Source organism: Amblyomma mixtum, chromosome 3 (genome assembly GCF_055824585.1).
Source record: "Amblyomma mixtum isolate Tamu chromosome 3, ASM5582458v1, whole genome shotgun sequence".
NCBI lineage: Eukaryota > Metazoa > Arthropoda > Arachnida > Ixodida > Ixodidae > Amblyomma > Amblyomma mixtum.
The window spans coordinates 259,701,818-259,720,668 of NC_143014.1; the positions used below are offsets into that span (position 1 = coordinate 259,701,818).

General features: G+C 50.2%; 1 protein-coding gene across 1 annotated transcript; it reads right to left on the reverse strand.

Moving 5' to 3' along the window:
* Positions 1–922: 922 nt before the first annotated feature.
* Positions 923–17,609, reverse strand: LOC149354555 (uncharacterized). The gene is made up of 6 exons (XM_089577521.1): positions 17,287–17,609; positions 14,178–14,343; positions 12,552–12,777; positions 9,474–9,807; positions 2,040–2,319; positions 923–1,046 (listed from the first exon to the last, which is right to left on the reverse strand). Exons 1-5 carry the CDS (start codon positions 17,452–17,454, stop codon positions 2,044–2,046), a joined length of 1,170 nt encoding a protein of 389 aa, XP_089433647.1. The 5' UTR covers positions 17,455–17,609; the 3' UTR covers positions 923–1,046; positions 2,040–2,043.
* Between the last annotated feature and the right edge of the window lie 1,242 nt (positions 17,610–18,851).

Consider the following 18,851-nt stretch of genomic DNA (forward strand, 5'->3'; position numbering starts at 1 on the left):
GGCGTCCAAGCTGTAAAATAAATCCTAAAAAAAAACGAAGCGCTGCAAAGAAACCGTATTGTTTTTTCCTCTTGGACTACAGAGCTTCTCCTACATTTGAGGGGAAATCACCGAGTGAGCTTCTCATGGGCCGACGACTGCGCTCGTATCTTTTAGGCTTCAGTGTCGTGCGACCGAGGCAAGTTCAAAGGCCAGCCCATTCTGAATTGCCTGACACCACTGAATCCTGGATAATGCGTCCACATCAGGGGCAACCGCTCATGGAACGTCAGGGAACAGGTTCAAAGCATGGTCGCGCCACGCTCATACCATGTCTTCAGAGAGGATGGCAGAGAACTGTGACGACATCATCTGCCGTTGCAAGAAAGTATCAGCCAGAACAAGTCCTAACGGAGACTTCCATCGTCCCAGAAGATACTCGCACAGCAGCGAGTGAGTCGGCACTATCGCTAGCACAATCCGAAGCTGTGGATCCCAGTCCACCAATAAATCTACCAGACAGTGAAGCACTATGCCCATTCATGCCACAGTCAGCGCCAGTAGGCCCACGACTTTGAAGGACACGTCGCCCTTGTTTTCAGTCAAGTAGTTTAAAGGGAGTGGCACGCTTCCGAAAAGGGGATCTAGCGGAATCTGTACTTGCGTAAACAACCATGGTCATCTGCTAACAAGGAAGGTATACACACGCTGATAATGCCAGCTTCCTTTCTCACCGTGGCAGCCAACGTGTGATGTCATTCCTGCAGCCCACACGGCCGTAGACGATACACTACCCACTGAGCTCGCTTATTAATATTCCGTCATTCATTCCGAATATTCCCGGCTCCACTGAGTAACTTGCTGTTCGCATAAAGGGTCACGCACACGTAGTAAAAATAAAAGGCTTAATTTTTCCGCGAACTAGTGTACTTGCCACATGACTATTGAGACGGTGCAAGATTGATGTGGGCGGGTAATTTAGCTTTTTTAATGAAAAAATATCTAATAAGATGCGACCAACGCCGCGATGGGTACCCGCCCGCCAAGGACTAGACCGCTGCTCGAACCTGCGGCAGAAATAAAAAGAAAAAGAGAATGTAAGGCATCAATGCACTTTGAAGGGACCTTAAAGGCAGAGTTCATGCACTTTCAGTGAGAGCTACTCTCCCGTGGGCATTAGGCCTACACATCCATAATATATCGGCTTGTTACACGGATCAAGCAGCGTAACTATATACAATGTATCAGGAGGTCGACATACAGAGGCATCAATGGTCGGTCTCGGTAGTCTATTACCAGCTCTTGAACGTTAACAATGCTTGCCAGCTTTATATGCGGAATGATTGACAGAGGGTGACAGGAGTCCTTTATGTGCCCTATCACTGTCATTAGGCCAGCATAACTTGCCAAAACCATTGCCGCGAATACGTGCATGTTTGGTTATGTGTTCGGTCCACCTGCACGGTTTGCTTATGTATTGCCTACACTACGCCACAGGCCAACGTGCTCGGAGAAAAGGAAGCTGAACTTGCATCCTGGCCTTCATGACATCACAAGCCTCTCTGTTAAGAGCCTACGCAACTTGTTCGAAAACTGGCTGGTTGGCGCCAGAAAATATTACCTTCATGGAATAGACCGCTTGAGGAGCGAGAAGAAATTGAGAAATAGGGAAGGGGCGATGCGCGAGTAATATAGTGTCAACACACGCGTCCTGTTATCCCTGGTCTGTGCTGCGTTCGCCTCTGCTCCGAGAGCCACCAAAATATTGTCCAAAACACGGCATTTGGACAGAGGAGGATCCTACCTCCCTTTTTTGCCTTTCTCTCCCTCCGTGCAGGGGCGGATTTAAGAGGGCTCGGTTGAGAGGATGGGCCGACGTTCCCACCAAGCGAGAAATTCAACATGAAGATCTACAAAGTTTCAGAAGCGCATTGTGCATATAGCACTGTCCCGCCCAACCACCCCCTCTCGGAGTTTCCCGTAAATCGGCCCCTGTCGGTGCGTGTCGTGCAGTCAGTCAAAGCCAGGCAAAGTGGAGAGCGCGGGCGCTCGTGCTGTACCCGCTCAGTCGAGCAGCTTGATCAGCAATAAGATGAGCTTTAGGCGCCCCAACGGTGCGTACTGGCCGTCCACGTTGAACTCGGTGGCCTGGTTTGCCAGCGCCGGCACGTTGGGGAAGGCGCGCTCAAAGGCGTCCAGCTCTGCCCTTGCTTCGTCTTGGTTTCGCGGAAAGGCCACCGCGATGGTGTTGGCCGTAGGACCGAAGCCATCGCTCAGGTTCCGCATGAACGTCTGCAGGCTGGTGCTCGGCATGGTGCTGTACATCGCCGCCGAGGTCACCTGGACGTACAGGGAACGGGTGCACCGCGTTTAGGGCTCTCGTCTCCGTTCGAAGCGCGAATGGGAACAGCTTTCAAAAAACGCGTGGTGTATATTTTTAGTATAGGCGTTAATTATTTAGGACATATCCCTATCAGTGTGCAAGTTTACAGACAGCGGGTGTATTGGCGCGAGAAGGTTTGAGGAATGACGCAGTGAAACTTCGGTGTAATCGGCTTTATTAGACCCTCTTCGATGATCCTGTCGATGGGGTTATCTTTTTGTGGTTTCTGGGGATTTTACGTCCAAAAGCGACTCACGGTATGAGGGACACCGTAGTGAAGGTCTCCGGAAATTTCGACCACCTGGAGTTCTTTGACGTGCACTGACATCGCGCAGAACACGGGTCTCTAGAATTTCGCCTCCATCGAAATTAGACTTTTTGAAGGACCTCTCGTGTTAAGCAGATAGTCTGAACCACTTATGCTACTTGGAACCTGACAAGTTTGCAATGCTTTCTCACTACAGTGCTTCGCCTCTAGGCCCCAGTCAGTCCAAAGAAGTCAATGCGTTCAGGCGCTTTGCTCTTTCTGCGTGCGCGCACAGGTCCATCCCGGCCTACAGAACGCACCATAATGCAAGCTAGCGTATAGTTTTTGGAAGACTAAATAGTGAGGTAAACTTTCTCTTTTTAACAACAGCTTGGATTTACATGACTGCAGCAGATTGTGCCAATAGAAGATGCTAACAGTTCTTACCCTCTCGGTTACCGCAGTACTGATCGCTGTTGACCTGAACACATTCATCGAACATAATGGCCGAAATATTGAGATGCATTCATTCATGCTAAACTACTCATGAGGAGGAGGTTATAGTGAGAGGAGAGGCGCAGGCATACAGCAGAGAAAACCGCAAATGCGGTGTCAGAAATTGAGCTCAAAGGAACTAAAAAACGGGCACCTAATCTGCAGGTCATCCACGGAAGATAGCTAATTAATGACTTTGTATTAAGGGCGTACTAATGATTAAGCTCCTAATAGGGCATGAATGACAGCAGTGATGTACGGACGTGAGCGGGCTTGTTTAGAACTCTAGAGCAATGCGCGCAGTATAGCAACTCCGCTAAGGGCAGATTACGCTTTAGTCGTTTGTGTGTCCATATGAAGGAAGAGCAATGCGATTGCCTGTGAAACCCAATAGATGCTTTGAAAATTCGCTTTCTTAGCTCCACAAAACACTGCTCGAATGAACTAGACAAGTGTGGCCAGACTTATACTGCAACGTGAGCTTTTACTCTCTACTTCCTGCAGACGCGGGACATGAAAACCTTCAAGCACACATAATTAACCTCCCGTCTCCACGGGTCCGTGATACTGTCTGGTTGGCTGACCCGCTTTTCAATCGACAAATGATGGAAAACTACCTTTGTAATCATTTAGTTCGTCGGGTATGGCCTCCTCTGTTATATTGCCCGCAGTTTAAGCTTTGCCAGGCTTCCGCTGATTGCCGTGCGCAGCAAGCGTGCAATGGTGCACGTTCTGCAGACGAGAAATTTCGGCGAAGGCGCCTTGTGCATGGCATTGTCCGAAAAAATTATAACTGGCCCTGTATTGGACTTCTGTTTTGCTTTGGCTTCACGACGTATAACGTCCCAAAATAACTCAGGCTATGAGGGACGCCGTAGTGGATGGCTGCGGATGATTTCTACCACCTGGCGTTCTTTAACGTGCACTGACATCGCACAGTACGCAGGCTTCTGCAATTTCGCATCCATCAAAATGCGACCGCCGTTGCCGGGACTTCTTGCGCCCCTAATGTCATCAGAAATTATGCCTAGCTAAGAAATACTTGTGCGGCTAGAAACTTCAATTTCGTCAAAAAAAAAAATGAGAAGACCCTCGCTGTCATTTCAACGTGTTTCAAAGCTTTCAAAGCAAGCCGCAACTCGTTCCTGAACGTACCCAACTGGCTAATGCAATGCGCATGAGAGACTTTTAGCATGGCTAAGACGTACTAGCGTAGACGTATTAACGTTCCCATCAGGCGAGGATCGTAACGCCTTCTTCCTGAGCTGTTGCAGACCGGTTCGGCAACCGTTTCCACCACGCTGGCGCCAACTGCATGCAGCAGCCCAGCGAGCAATTTAAAGATTCCCACAGAGCGCTCAACGGAAAGGTCTATACCGTCCTACCTGACGCCGGCTGCGCACACGCAGTTGGCCCTGCCTGGCCCCACCCGTGCCACTACGCATGCTTAGCAGGCGTCCGATAGACCGGCATACGTCTACTATAATACGTCTCCGCTATACTAAAAACTTCTAAAGGCCCTGAAAGCCCACCGTCCGGCCGACACGTTGTGTTCACCACAAAATGCCGGCCGCTTAGTTTTTGCCCTCACTTTTACCTACGCGATTAACAAGGGTACTTAATTAGCTTTAAGGAATATGCACTAATGCTTCATATCTCTGGCACGTTCTTAATCTCATTTCTTATTGCGACCAGTGAAAACTGTATGCTCTTACATTCGCACTTTTGGTGCCTATTTAGCACTGCTTTATTTTCACTGTTATATTTGCAAGATGCAATGATCTCTATTGGGATGTGCACCCGGCGTCAGAAGTTTCTGGGGGACAAGTGTCGACTAACGCTATTTTCGTGTAGCCTAGGTAGTAAGCCTAAAAATGACAGGAGCTCTGCAGTGTTCCCGGCATTAAGGAATAAAATAAATGCACAGGCTATCATACAATGTAATGCGACAAATCTGCGCTAGCAGTCATGCCCAGAATCTCTGGACAAGCGCATTTTTTCAAAGGAAATAGTTTATGAACGTATCTTTTTTTACGTTCATACTACCATGGCCTTACCAAGGCCTTTTCGCCGAAAGAGGACTGTAGATAAGGCTGACGCAGTAAAATAATAAAGTGTCCCGAGAACCACACGTGCTCGAAATTAATCAGGACCCTTCACTTCAACTCCTCTTTCTCTCTCCCTGCTTTCAATGGTTTGGTTTGGTTTATGGGGTTTAATGTCCCAAAGCGACTAAGGCTATGAGAGACGCCGTAGTGGAGGGCTCCGGAAATTTCGACCACCTGGGGTTCTTTAACGTGCACTGACACCGCACAGTACACGGGCCTCTGGAATTTCTCCTCCAAAGAAATTCTAGCCGCCGCGGCCGGGATCGAACCCGCGTCTTTCGGGTCAGCAGCCGAGCACCATAGCCACTGAGCCACCGCGGCGGCCTGCTTTGAATGTCGTAATCGATTTGGTTTCTGGTTTCTTCCGCATCTAGCATTCTCTTAACGTATATCGGCACAATTTCGCCGCCGTAGTTCCTTTGCGTTCTCTCAGGCAGTCTATAGTCGCATACAAGTTAAGACCGAAGCTGTGGGGGTTCCTCAAAAGAGGCACTCCGGCCAATGGCTTCGACCGATTTTCATGACGCCATATCACGATAACAGGTCGAAGGGGATTAACGACGATGTCATGAGAATCGGTCGACGCCATTCGCTGGAGTGCCTCCGCTGAGAGGTATTTGCCGCTTCGTACTCGAGTAGCATCCAATTATAAATAGAAAGTTAGGGACATGAGAATACTGTACCTATGCTCTTAACTGAGATTCCGCATTCTCAGGGGTGTCGCGATAAATCATGGTCGACGTAGCTTGTTTGCGCCCACTATTTTTGTGGTCGACAAGAGGTCCTGACACCTAGGAGAGGTATGTGGAGTTAACTCTGCAATTAAGCTATGTATGAGGGACGCTGTAGTGGACGCCTCTGAATTAATCCCAGCCCCGTTGGGTTTGTTCAACACCCACTGACATTGCAGAGTAGGTGAGCGTCTTCGCATCTTGTCTCCATCAAAAAATAGAGCCATCCCAGCCGGGATTCGATCCCGCGACCTTGGCCCCAGCTCTTGAACGCCAAAACCATTGGGTCACCGTACTGGGCCAGGTGAGGTAACGAATGCAAATCATAATCCATACAGATATAATAATGCGGCGTAGGTAATAAAAGCAAAGCAATACATAGGGAAGACATTTTGAATGCTAAATTTATTAGCCTCCAAAGTTAAGGCAGCCTTCGTTGCCGATTCGAGGTTTCGATAGGAAATTATGATTACCGGTCCTTTCACTTGCCCCGAATACAGAGAGCGCAGAAGGCGTTTTGCGGCGCGATTGTGAAGAGTTGCACCAGAGTTGCAAATATAGCGACACACAGTGCAGTACGCGGTACAATGCGCCCGGCAATGCGCACATTGCACACGCCTGCACACCAAATTTCTCTTGGCAGGTGCAGTTCGATTCTGCAACACGTTGATTTTTAGATCTAAGCTTAAAGCTTAAGCGGCTGAAATGACAGCTACCTTCCCCCAAGTGAGGTGCTGGCGGAGTGAGTGGAGCACATGGAAAGTGGAATGTGCCATGCGGCATTTTAATGTTTCGTTTACCTTACTCACCTATGGGGCAGAAGAGTGGAGTCTAACGAAAAGGGTTCAGCTTAAGTAAAATTCAACGCAGCGAGCTATGGAAAGAAAATTTATAGGTGTAACGTTAAGAGATCGGAAGAGGGTGGAGTGGGTGAGGGAACAAACGCGGCTTAATCACATCCTAGTCGAAATCAAGAGGAAGAAATGGGCTTGAGAAGGGAATGCGATGGGAAGGCAAGATAGCCGCTGGTCCTCAAGGGTAACGGAGTGGATTCCAAGAGAAGGGAAGCGTATAATAGCAGGGGGCGGCAGAAAGTTAGGTGGGTGGATGAGATTAAGAAGTTTGCGGGGATACGGTGGCCGCAGCTGGCGAAGGACAGGGTTAATTGGAGAGACATGGGAGATGCCTTTGCCCTGCAGTGGGCGTAGTCAGGCTGATGATCACTGAATTCCTATGGCCGTCGAAACTCTTCGGCGCGAGCGCAGGAAACGTTCTGCAGGTTACTTAAATCAGCGCAAGAGATGCAGGCGAAGACACGAGGCGACACACACGGCGCTGACTTTCAACTAGGTTTGTAGCAGAAATATGTATGCGTGTATAAACTACGTCGCTTGATGAAAGACAGATGTAAAGCAGGCACGATGGGCAAGCAACAAGGCTTCTGTTGATCGCCTTTCGTATCACTTGCCAAGTACGCAAGTGCCTTCCCTGATAACGTTAGGCAAGCGGTGGTGACGCAGAGGTCAGCCAGTACTATGATCCTGCGTGCTTCAATGATTTCCCTCGTGGAGGACCTATGCGCCAGCACCCATTACCTTGCTTGGTCAGGGAAGGACCTTGTGTACTTGGCAAAGCGACGGAAGGCGATTAGCATAAGTCTTTCTTGCACATTGTACCTACTGTCCATCTGTCACTCATAAAGCCATGCATATATGCTTGTGAATTTCTGCAATAAACGTAGTTGAAAGTGAGCGCCGTGTGTATCCTCTCGTGTCTTCGTCTAGGCCATTTGCGCTGTTTTAAGAATCATGAACAACCAACTGGCTCGCACCTCTGCGTTTTGTAAGTTTAATCTTCATTCTTTAAAGTTTGCCATCTTCGCGAACCATTTCACGTGGGCTTTAGTTTCCTCTCAAATGAAAATGGAAATATTCCCATTCGTTTACTTAGTGCTCGCTATTGGTGCCCGACAGGTGGTGCCAGTTGGTGATGTCTAGGAGAGCTGGGTATCGGTTGGAAATCCGGCATGGGTCTGTTACGTGTCTCGAGTAGGCTGCCAAAAATTGCCAAGTCAACAATGTCACACGACTGCGTAAATTTGGAGTCAGCCACGTCCGGCTATAATCCCCTTTAATTACACAGAGACTGTCACCGGTCTGTATTATCTGCTTTTCCAAGGCAATAATTTTCAGTACTTGTGCAGATCTGCGTTTCTATAGGCTCAATACCGAATAAGTATACTAAAGCGTAGGTCAGTCTGGTGCTTTAGCGACCTTGCACTAACGAAAGTCGCGCAAGTACACTATCGCACGCTACAGGCACTTCGCCAGTGTCTTCTCATGGAAACCATGCGTGGGACAGCAGGGCGTCACCGTAAACTTTCTCTGGGAGCGCCTTGATTTCACCAAATCTGACCAAGAAGACGACACACATTGAGCGCTGCTCATTCGACCACCGCCACGCTGCCGCTACCAGTCAGAACTCTGCTTCTTTCTAGTGCAAGAGGTCTGCTTCTGAGCCGTGTGTAGCATCCGAAGAAGCCCAAGTTTCGTGAGGGTAAGGGCAATAATTCTTCTCATATCAAGAGATATGGGATGCCACTGATCTCCAACAAGCCACGCAGCTAGACCCAGAAGCAAACCTGCGTAGTGGGTTTTATACCTTTGACGAAGGCTGTGCATGCGGACCAAGTATATCTTGCTCGCAGGGTTAGCTTCTTGCTACCAGACCCTAGATATGCTGCTCATGGCGCCGCAGGTTGAGCTCATGTCCAGGGGACACTGACGGCAACTCCATGCAATTGTTGTTTTCAATAAAATCGATTCCTTGCCTCTTTCTGGGTATGCTGACGTTTTACCCGGGAGCAAAAGACGCATTCATCTTGGAGAAAATGGGATCTAAAAACCTTCCAGCCAGTTGGTTGAAAGCAGTGGCATTCATACCGAAGTTTGAATGTTTGAAGTTTGGTTTATTGGTTTATTGGGGTTTAACGTCCCAAAGCAACTAAGGCTATGAGGGACGCCGTAGTGAAGGGCTCCGGAAATTTCGACCACCTGAGGTTCTTTAACGTGCACTGACATCGCAAAGTACACGGGCCTCAAGAATTTCGCCTTCATCGAAATTCAGCCGTCGCGGCCGGGATCGAACCTGCGTCTAATGTTTGAAGTGAATGACGTGTTAACAGCTTCTGGGATCCGTGCCCAAAGACTGGTGTCGACGCAGGCGTCTTGTTTGCAAAATAGGCTGCTTACGGCGACAAATGTATTTTGTTTTTTTTTTTTTCTTGCATAGCTTGTAAGAGCTTTTTCTGGGGAGAGTCGTCCCTTTTGGATAACAACGCGGTACCCTATCGATGCAGCCCTTCAGTTTGTCACTAGCTAAGTTGCTTATAAAAATGAATGTGCTTTTGTGTCGTAGCACTTCGGAGCAGGGTGTGAAATATTTCCATGCCAATATGAGCTGTAACCATTGCAGCTGCGTAACCGACAAGGAGTATACAAGGGAAGTTTCATCGCGGGAAGGGGGGTTACCTGTATGGTCTTGCGCGTGGCCTCCTCTGTGAAACGAGAGGTAGCGGCGTTTCCCTCTACGCTGGCCTCCGTCACGTGCAGCGCCTGGAACATGAGGACGCCAGGCAGCACGTTGTGGAAGACGGCGCCGCCGTTGCTGCCCACAGAGGGCAGGCGGGGCCGGGGCCAAACGAGGGGTTCCGGTGCCACTTCCGCAGGGACCAGCTCGCCTGCAGCCGTCTCAGCAGCGGCAGTAGCAGCGGCAGTGGCAGCGACCGCGTCCGCGGAAGACGCTGCTGCTGGAAGCTCGTCGTCTTCGGGGCGCCCCTGCAGCTGGGGGGACGACAGCCTGCGCCTGTTTCGCAGCGGTGAAAATCGGCGTGTTAGCTCACGCAAAGCAATATACTGTCGGAACCATAAGAAGTGCACTGTTGCGCAGTGGAGTAAAGTCTGCTGGCCCACGTTAAGCGTAAGAGAACATGCTGAACCGATACGCAAAACGACGCCCATGACAGTTACAAGTGAAGAACACATATGAGGCACATATGAGTATTTAGGGCATTTAATCGATTCTACCGGCTGCCTTTTTTTCCGGGAAAATCGCCTAAAAATGTCATGCGCGTTAGAATCGAGTAAGAAAATTGAACTACGCCAGCAACATCCTATTGTCATGGACATCACTAAATGACAGTTTGGGTTTTCTTGGGCATCGATATTATCGATATCCTAGCCACGCAGTCTGGATACCGACAGGCCTCGCAACACCAGAAGGGCCCAATCAGCAAGGCGCCGACTTGGACTTGAGCAAACATAGAAACTTCGACTTTCTAAGTACGCTAACGAAGCCGTGCAGCCCAGCGCCGAGCGCGTAACCGTCGCTCACGTCCCCGTCCAGGGCGCACAGTGTCTTGGCGCTCTGCCAAGTTCGCCAGCGCGCCGCCGCCAGCGGAGCTCCCGCCCGAAAACCCGCCACGATTTATTGGAGCGCAGCGTCTTGGCGTGCTGCCAAGGTCCACACTACGGACACCGACGAGGGTGAGAAGGAAGGAGCGAAGAAAAGCCAGCGCTTTAGAGTAATGTGACCTTGGTTGTCGAATATTGGAAATCCGGCACTTATTACCAGCGAGGGCGCGTTGCAGTGAATTAAATACTGTATATGTTCGTCGTGTGTATTCTTTACCGTTTTAAATCCTTGTTCATACACATTTGTTCTTTCAGATTGGACATTTTTTGAAGTGGCTGTTGTCCTGCAGCTAGGGGAGCTCACGAGACTGATGGCGATGATGATCGTAAATAACGACGTCGCGGGAAGTACATGGTCAGCACCTAGCCATCCGCCCAGTTTTAAAGAAGGTGCGACAAAGGCAATGTAATTTCGGCTAACGCATCTTGCAGCTTTTATGTAGGCGCTTGGTACCTATACAAATGCTCGTTGAGACGTGACAGGTTCAGTTACCAGTATCGTCAAATGCGCAGGTTGCGACGGCCGAAAGTTGAACACGTGACCTCTCAATTAGAGACCAGCGGATGCTTTCAGCTGTTTGCTTTCATTTCGCAGGACAGCAATGTATTTTTCGTGAATCATCCTCTTGTTGCAGAAGAGCAAATAAGCTGCAGTTTTCTGAAGTTTGCTGGTTGTTTGCTCGAAAAATGCGCTGAGGGTAAGCTGAGACAGTGCTTCTTCCTTCTTACTTGCAGAACTAACATAATCCGCATGTTTGGTAAAAGTACGTCACGCCTGACTAATTACGTCGTTGATGGTACACAGAAGTTTTTCATAGCCCTAGAGTCACATTTCGTTCCGTCGAAAAGGCCACGCTTGTTTCATCGTTTCATCGACCTTCGCCTAGAAGCAAGCTTCGGTTTTAACCAATGGCCTTGCGTTTTGCTTGACCAATAGCTACTGACTTTCATTTAGAAAGGTAATGAATTACGAGAACATAGCAGACAACTAATTCATAAAATATGCTTGTGGTGTCGGTAGGCTGCACTCATTCCGGCCTCAGAGTAGGAAACCTAACATTCAGGGGCGGCGAGGCTTGTCAAGCAGTGGTGGAACACTGCTTTTTTCTCGCCGTCCTCAGTTTTTTGTATTGCACGAAAAACTGGAATAAAGAAATGAAAAAAAAAAGAAGTCGCGCAGCCCGGCGACATCTGCAAATGTGGAAATGGTCACAGGCCGGGAAAGCTGCTACGTGCGCGCTAACGTTGCAAAAGTAAACCGTACCGGTGCAAAGGAACGTCTGCCTGCACCATTGTCTCTTCTAGTCTACATTATATAGAGTTACGATCGCATTCCAGCCTCCTCGAAAATTCCACATAGCGCGACTGCAACCGTATACGCATTCGGGCAGCCGTGAAACGATCCACGTGGCCGACGGCCGAGAGCTCTTCAATCCACTTGGAAGCCTTGCGACACGCGGCCATCGCACGAAGCGCTCAGGCTTCCCGAGAACCGAGACCAGAGGTCGGCCGCTGTTACCGGGGCCCGTACACCGCTGGCAGCAGCAGCAGCAGCAAGGCGAACCGTGCGCTGCTCGGCTCCTTTGCTTCATCGCCGACACCAGTACTTCGCGGCCACCGGAGAGCCAGGCGTCGAATGCGGAAATTACCGGCTAGCCGAGAGCAGTTTATGCCGGTTCTCCACGTGTCGAATGTTCATGCAGCTACCGAGCAATTTTATTTTCTCGGCAAGCAATCCCCTGTGGCCGGCAAACGATTTATGTGCCATGACAAATTGAAAAGCGACATGGCAGCCCATTTAAACCATATATTTCTTGGACTTTTTTTGGCGAAAGAAATGGGTCAGAGTAGTATTCCTGAGCGAAATTTCTAGCTTGGGGGGGGGGGGGGGGTGCGGGGGGGGTGCGGGGGGAGGGGGTAGCAATCACTTATTCCGCTTCCAACCCATAAATCCCTGAGTAGCGGTTCCAGTTGTCGAGTACAGCTGGACATTGCAATATGTGCCCAGAATACAGCTGAGCCGGCAGGGCGACTGCATTAGTCCAATGTTCCGGGTTTGGAACCACGTCTATCGGCAGAAAGTTCGAGCAAGCAACGGGGCTTTAATATACTTGGTTGCCATTATCAGCTACTCACGGAGCTTCTGTCGAGGCGTCCGGCTGCTGCTGCTGGCTCTCCGAACCATCGCTGTCCTCAAGCGAGGACAGCACGCGAGGGAGTGCTTCGGTACGGAAGAGGAACTCCCCGAAGATACCCTCGTGGGAGCCCTCCTCGCTGTCGGAGTCCGGGCCGCGTACCAGCTCCAGCTTGAAGTACACGACCACGCAGTCCGGCGGCAGAAGCTCACGCAGACACTCCACGACTGCGCGGAAAGACGCAGATGATCATACGGTACCACCGGACGTCGCTCGAAGGCTGTCATTCCTACGGAACCACCATCGCTGATTTTTCCCGACTTCATGTTATGGAGAGCGCGTGTCTTAATGCTGTAATCTCATTGTTTCCTGAATGCACCGGGGCTAGCTAGCTTTAAGGAATAGGCCTAAATTACGCGCACCCTGCGGGGAGATGAGCGCGTGTCAGGAGCGAGGACTCCTAAGAGATCTTCAGGTCCAGTGTCTCTTAACTAATTTTGCAGCCCTTGCTGTCTTATTTATTTTCGACTGCCTCTTTTCAAGATGGGTCGGTGTGCCAATGACTGCGGTCTGCGGGTCATAAAATTAGGTGTGGACGGACATGAATTCGTCCCTTCAAAGAAAAACGCCTGCACGTAACCCGCGTTCCGGAGAATGACTTAATTAGTTTTTCAAGTTGACACCTAGGAGCATTATCGCTCGGGAACTCCGTGAACCTGAGACTGTCGCCCTGACCAAACTATCAATCACAGCCGAACTAGAGCTGCCATAGTCATTGAAAGGCAATATAAAAGTGAGGATGGTCCGTCGCCCAACGCCGATTTTGCGCCTCAAACCTTTCATTTTTACAAACAAGGTTTTGGTAATCCTTGCGTGATGACTCGAATACTAATTGACTTTGCTTCGGGCGCCAGTGTTTTAATACAGTCCTTTCCGATAAGTGCTGCCTGGCATCGCCATATTGCCCTTTGGACTGTTGCGTGCACCTAGCGCAAGCACTGCGGAAGCGGTAGCGCGAGATCTCTGCAGCTGTTCGCAGCATGGTAAAGAGCAAGTGCTTTGACATTTCCGTGTACAAATGGAGAGGCCTACAGGTTCATTGATGCCTAGCAAGGTACTCGTAAAGGCCGATTGACACGACGGTCCGTTCGCCCGCGGCCCGCGCACTACGTGTTCATGCGTCAGCACATTGAGAGGCGCGCTGACCAGGCCGCGGGCCGACAGCGCGCCTCTCAATGTGCTGACGCATGAACACGCGATGCGCGGGCCGCGGGCGAACGGACCGTCGTGTGAATCGGCCTTAATGAACCACACAAACTATGGCTTGGTGTCCCGTTGTAATAAGAAGAAACACATGGCGGAGGGCAACACGTGTTGCAGAGTCAGTGTCGTGCCGCTTAATCCTCCTAGGCGCCACAGAGCAGAGGATGAAATGGCATAACAGCTGTTGTAGAAAAGACGACCCTGCATCTATCGTACATCTGTTTTCGGTCTGGACTCTTCGCCTTGCATGGCACTTGCACATGGAACGAAGTAAGCTGCTGAATGGCATGCTAGCGAATTTTTCAGTATACTATACATCCTCAGCATCATGACCACTTTTTTGTACACTGGCCTGCAGGCGTACCCCTCTTATCCTCGTTGAGGTCCGCGTGGCACGAGATGAATACGAGGGATGGGTGCATTCCAGCCATCCGGGCTATGCTGCGGAACCTGGCGAACTTGGTGCAGAATATATCCACGCATGAGTGCAAGCTGGGCACAGGTGGCATTGCATGCAGCTCCTCTGGGTCCTGCGCATAAACGGACACACGTGCATAAGCACAGTAAAAGCGGCGCTGCTTCGCAACCGTCACGCGCTTCCAGCAACTTGCGGCTATCAGGCACTCGGAACTCTAAAGTTCGCTGACTGTCACGCCTCTTGCGCCATTCGGCTGAACTGCTAGGCGCTGCTCAAGACCTGGTTATAGACCTTTCGAATAAGGGCTCCTTTGGAGTCGCCACATTGTTCGCTGGGCTGTTGTGTGCGCCCCGCGCCAGCGCACTGGACGCAGCAGCGGAGCCGGTATCTGATAGTCCAAAGAGGAAACGTTTCGACATCTTCCTCGCCCGATGGAAAGGTCTATGAAAAAAAAAATACAGGTTACAACCCTACTGAAAAATTTACATAGGTTTTTATGGGTCTTCAAATGGTATTATGCAACATTTTATTTGGCTTTATAGGATTAACGTCCCCAAGCGGCTCAGACTTTCAGGGCCCCCGTAGTGGTAGGTTCCGGACGATTTCGACCACCTGGAGTTCTCAACGTGCATTGACACGGCACAGTAGGCGGACCTCCAGCATTTTGCTCCCATCGAAATGCTACCGCCGCGGGAGGGATCGAACCCGTGACTTCTGTGTACTTTGCGATATCAGTGAACGTTAATGAACTCCAAGTGTTAGAAATTATCCGGAGCCCTTCATTACAGCGTTCCTCAAAGCCTGAGTAACTTTGGGACGTTAATCCTATACAGCCAAACCAAATTTACCATCCTAATCCTATTTGCTGACCCATTAAAACCTATACACATTCTTCAATAGGGAAGGCTCCACCCAACACATCAGCAATGGTGCCATCCGCCAACCTCCATAAATTTGCCACAGGTCATCACCACAGTCAGACACCTGCGGTTTCGTGAGTAGCATGCTCAAAGAACTCTGGCCTAGACTTAACCCTCCAAGCGCACCATAGGCCCGAGGAAGCCCGCGCCACACAGCTACTAGGTCCAAAATCATGTATGCACACTTCTGCCATCTGCGGCAATAGTGGCTGAAAAAAAAACATGTTCAGTCTTAACACAGGCACTAACACTTGAATGGTATACCGGACAATACGATCCTCAATGGTCACACGCACGTCACTTCACGCTCTCGAAGGAGAGCCGCGCACACAGCCCATAAATGACCACTTCGCGCCAGTGGCTTGGTGTCACATACGCTGCTACCGAGCAGGATTTTGATGGAAGCGGAATGCAAAAAAACGCGCTTGTGAGATTAACTTAAAGAACCCAGGTGACTGGAATTTATCCGCCGCCCTCCAATGCAGCGTGGCTCAATGGCACAGCCTACACTCTAACGCGGGAAAAGCCATTAATCATATATGCTGGTGACGAAAACTTGCTCAGCCAGTATTCTTAAAGTTTGCGGAGAGCATGCTGTGTGTTATTTAACATAACAGCCGGCATACATCTTTCATTTGAGACCAAACGGGGCCCATATTCACTGCTGACACGTTAGTGCTTGGCTGCTTCGTTTCACCTGATCGTCTGATCATATTTGACAGGTGCAAGCGACCCGTTTCTCCTTTGCAGATAATTCTTATAAACAGTGGCACAGGAAAAGGTATATGCTCCAATCGAGGTTTGCAAAGAAGCCGTCTACGTGTGCAACTGCTGTATCAGCTACGAGCGCGAGGCGACGGCTTCCACAAGCGGGCTGTTCTCACGCCCTCACAAGTCAACGACAAAGGGCCATGACCTGACGGTTCGAGCTCGAGGCAGTGTCACGTAATGCTGCGCCCTAGTACAGCCGCACGCATCTGAAAGCAAGCCATTCAGAGAGAAATGCCCCTTGCCTGCCAAGATCAGATCTTGTCCTTGTTCTCTGGAGCACCAATTAACCATACATTTTGCTTCAAGCTCTACAATAACTTTTTAATTGAGAAAGGGACATTTGGCAGTAGTTCAAAATCTTTAAATAAACGTCATTTAGCCTGAGGCAGATATCAAGCAAGACTGTCTCAAGTGTCTCTAAGCATAGTAATGGGTAATGACAGGGCACGGGTGGGAAAAGCCAACGAGGAGAATTTTCATCAGCAACCACTACTCGATCTCAGTGGTGATTTCGCTTTTAAAGTGCGCGGAAGAAAGGTCACGCTTCTTTGTTTTGCCGTGCACAAGAGATGACAAGAGTTGAGTGCTGGAGAAGCGACAGTTGCAAAAGAAAGCGTCTCATTTCACATGCGCAGGTTCATGCCTTTAGCAGCAATCCGCTTTTCTGCTGCCCCGAGATTGCTTGTTAGTACTATGCCGGCATTAGCCTGTTTCCCTGCGGCGCTACCAATTCACGAGCCCTTCGCCACAAAACCTTTGACACTTATATACTTTAGGCTAGACTGGGTTCGATCAGGTAAGCCTCTCACTGAGCTTTGCATCTCTGTTTTCACTTCAGGGCTAGGTACAAGAAGGTCGTGCACTTCCAGCTTGAACATGGCTCCGTTGGCTCCGTGCCGCCGACGGTTTGCGGAGCGCCTCTCGCGGGCGCCTGTGGAACTACTCCGCAGGCGCGGTGAGAGCCGGGTGCTCCGGGTTTGTTGTCTGCTGCAGTGCGCCGGCTGCAACTGCTACCGGCCGAGGCAAACGCAGGAACGTGCTGTAGCAGACGACAAATCCGGAATACCACAGGCCGAGACAAGCACAGGAACGTGCTGTAGCCAGGGAGGAGACGACAAATTCGGAACTCCCGCCTATGACACTCACTTCGCCTGCGCAGTAATTGTACGGGTGCCCGCGAGAGGCACTCTGCGGAGCGCCGGCGGCACGCAGCAGTGTTCAATGTGGAAGTGGATGGCCCTGTACGTTGCAACCAAATCTGTTAGCTCGAAACGGGAACTTTCTGCTTAAATCCTCGGCGGCGACCTCTCCTGGCGCTGCAGGCAAACGCTATAGTGATGGTCAAAAGAAAACGAGTGCCTCACCCGCGCGCAGCAGACGGACACCGAGATCAGCTTCCTGCGCAGCAGTGACAGGGCCACCGACTGCCACAGGCGGCTGACCTCCGCGCATGTGAACAGGTCCTCCGTGTCCAGGTGGTTGAGGATGCTCTCGACCACGAAGTTTTTGGAGACGATGCTGCCGTCGTCCATGGTGTGCGCCCGCGGTCCGGTTCCAGCAGACCGAGCCGCAGCGACGGGCTCAGGGACCGTTCCAGAAGGTCTCCTGGCTGCGCCGCTCGTGCACACGCGGGGGTGCGTGCTTCAGCTTGCGCTCTTTTTTTTTTCGGCTCCTCTTCCTCGACATAATGGCCTTGGTTAACTGGGCAGAAGTGAACTACGCAAAAGAAGGTTTTGAGAATTAGAATTTTAGTCAGTACGTCTCTCCTCAGCAGATATGGAAAAAAAAAGTTCCTTGGAAAAATAAAGAACAGCCAACGGGATTCGCGGGAAACACCAAAATACACACGAAAGTAGCTATCGATTCCATTCTAGAGGCATGGTCACTGAAGGGGTGTCGATGGGGTTGAGCAACCAGGATGAGAAAAGTTTGATTCTTAAGGAGGACGTAAAAGCAGCCCATTGCTATATGATGCTGAGCTAGTTGGTTTAACATACAAGTTGTTTATGACGACAGTTCAGCTCTGAACATGGACAACAAAGAAGAAGAAGGCGCGTTTTTCTGCTTTGTTCGTGTTTATAACGGCGTTATGGTTATGTAAAAATTCGAAGTGGTTCTTTAGCTCTCCGGAGCAAATTATGGGTTTCTAATACCAAAGTATGGATTATAACAAAAAAAAGGACTCATATTGGCTGTGGCTTCGCACAGACGCTGTCCGGATTCCGTGTTCCGGCGCATGTTAGATGGCTACCCCCCCCCCCCCCCCCCAGTCTGTGTCGGCGTTCACAGAGGTCTGTGTATGTTCTTCTAAAGCGAGTTACTGTGAAGCGTGCTGTCGGCAACACATTTGTCCTGAATTTTGTTTTCCTTTCTTCTGCAGTGACTTGTGAAATCCATGTGAGCGCTCGAGTCAGTTACCCTTAACTATAATCTAGTATAGTAAGGCGGTTGAGAGAAGGGAACAAGATGCGGATGAAAGAAAATAGTGGCTGGAGCCCGACGACATGTGCACAATATGTTTTCATGGCCCGGCCGAGCTCCGCAGCGCGCACTGCTGCGTTTTTCTGCAAAAGCCGGGATATGGTGCAGACAGTCGGGTATTGAGAGCTAGATGGTCGGAGGCCGGCTGTGTGTCCAGTCTTCCATCCGCATACGAAAGAGGTGTGAGAGGTGTGAGGTGCTGTTCTCCACGAGGTTGGAGCAACCTAGCTGTGCAGTCAGCAACAGAGCGTTGACGATCATCACCTGTTGTATGCGCCTGGGTAGGTCAGCGACCGGTTTTTCTTGCAGAGTGAGCTCCTGTTTCACCTTTCGATTTCCTGTAACCGTCGTCGTCGTTGTGAAGCACTCATTTTCACCCTCTCATAACATAAACACAGTCGTCCTACTGTCACGAGGTACGCCATCGTTAAGTATATTATTTCACGAA

Coding starts and splice junctions, on each gene's coding strand:
- LOC149354555 (XM_089577521.1), bottom strand. CDS start 17,454: ATGGACGACGGCAGCATCGTCTCCAAAAACTTCGTGGTCGAGAGCATC. Junction 14,344..17,286: donor TGTCCGTCTGCTGCGCGCGG/GTGAGGCACTCG, acceptor GTTTATGCGCAG/GACCCAGAGGAGCTGCATGC. Junction 9,808..12,551: donor GACGCCTCGACAGAAGCTCC/GTGAGTAGCTGA, acceptor GCTGCGAAACAG/GCGCAGGCTGTCGTCCCCCC.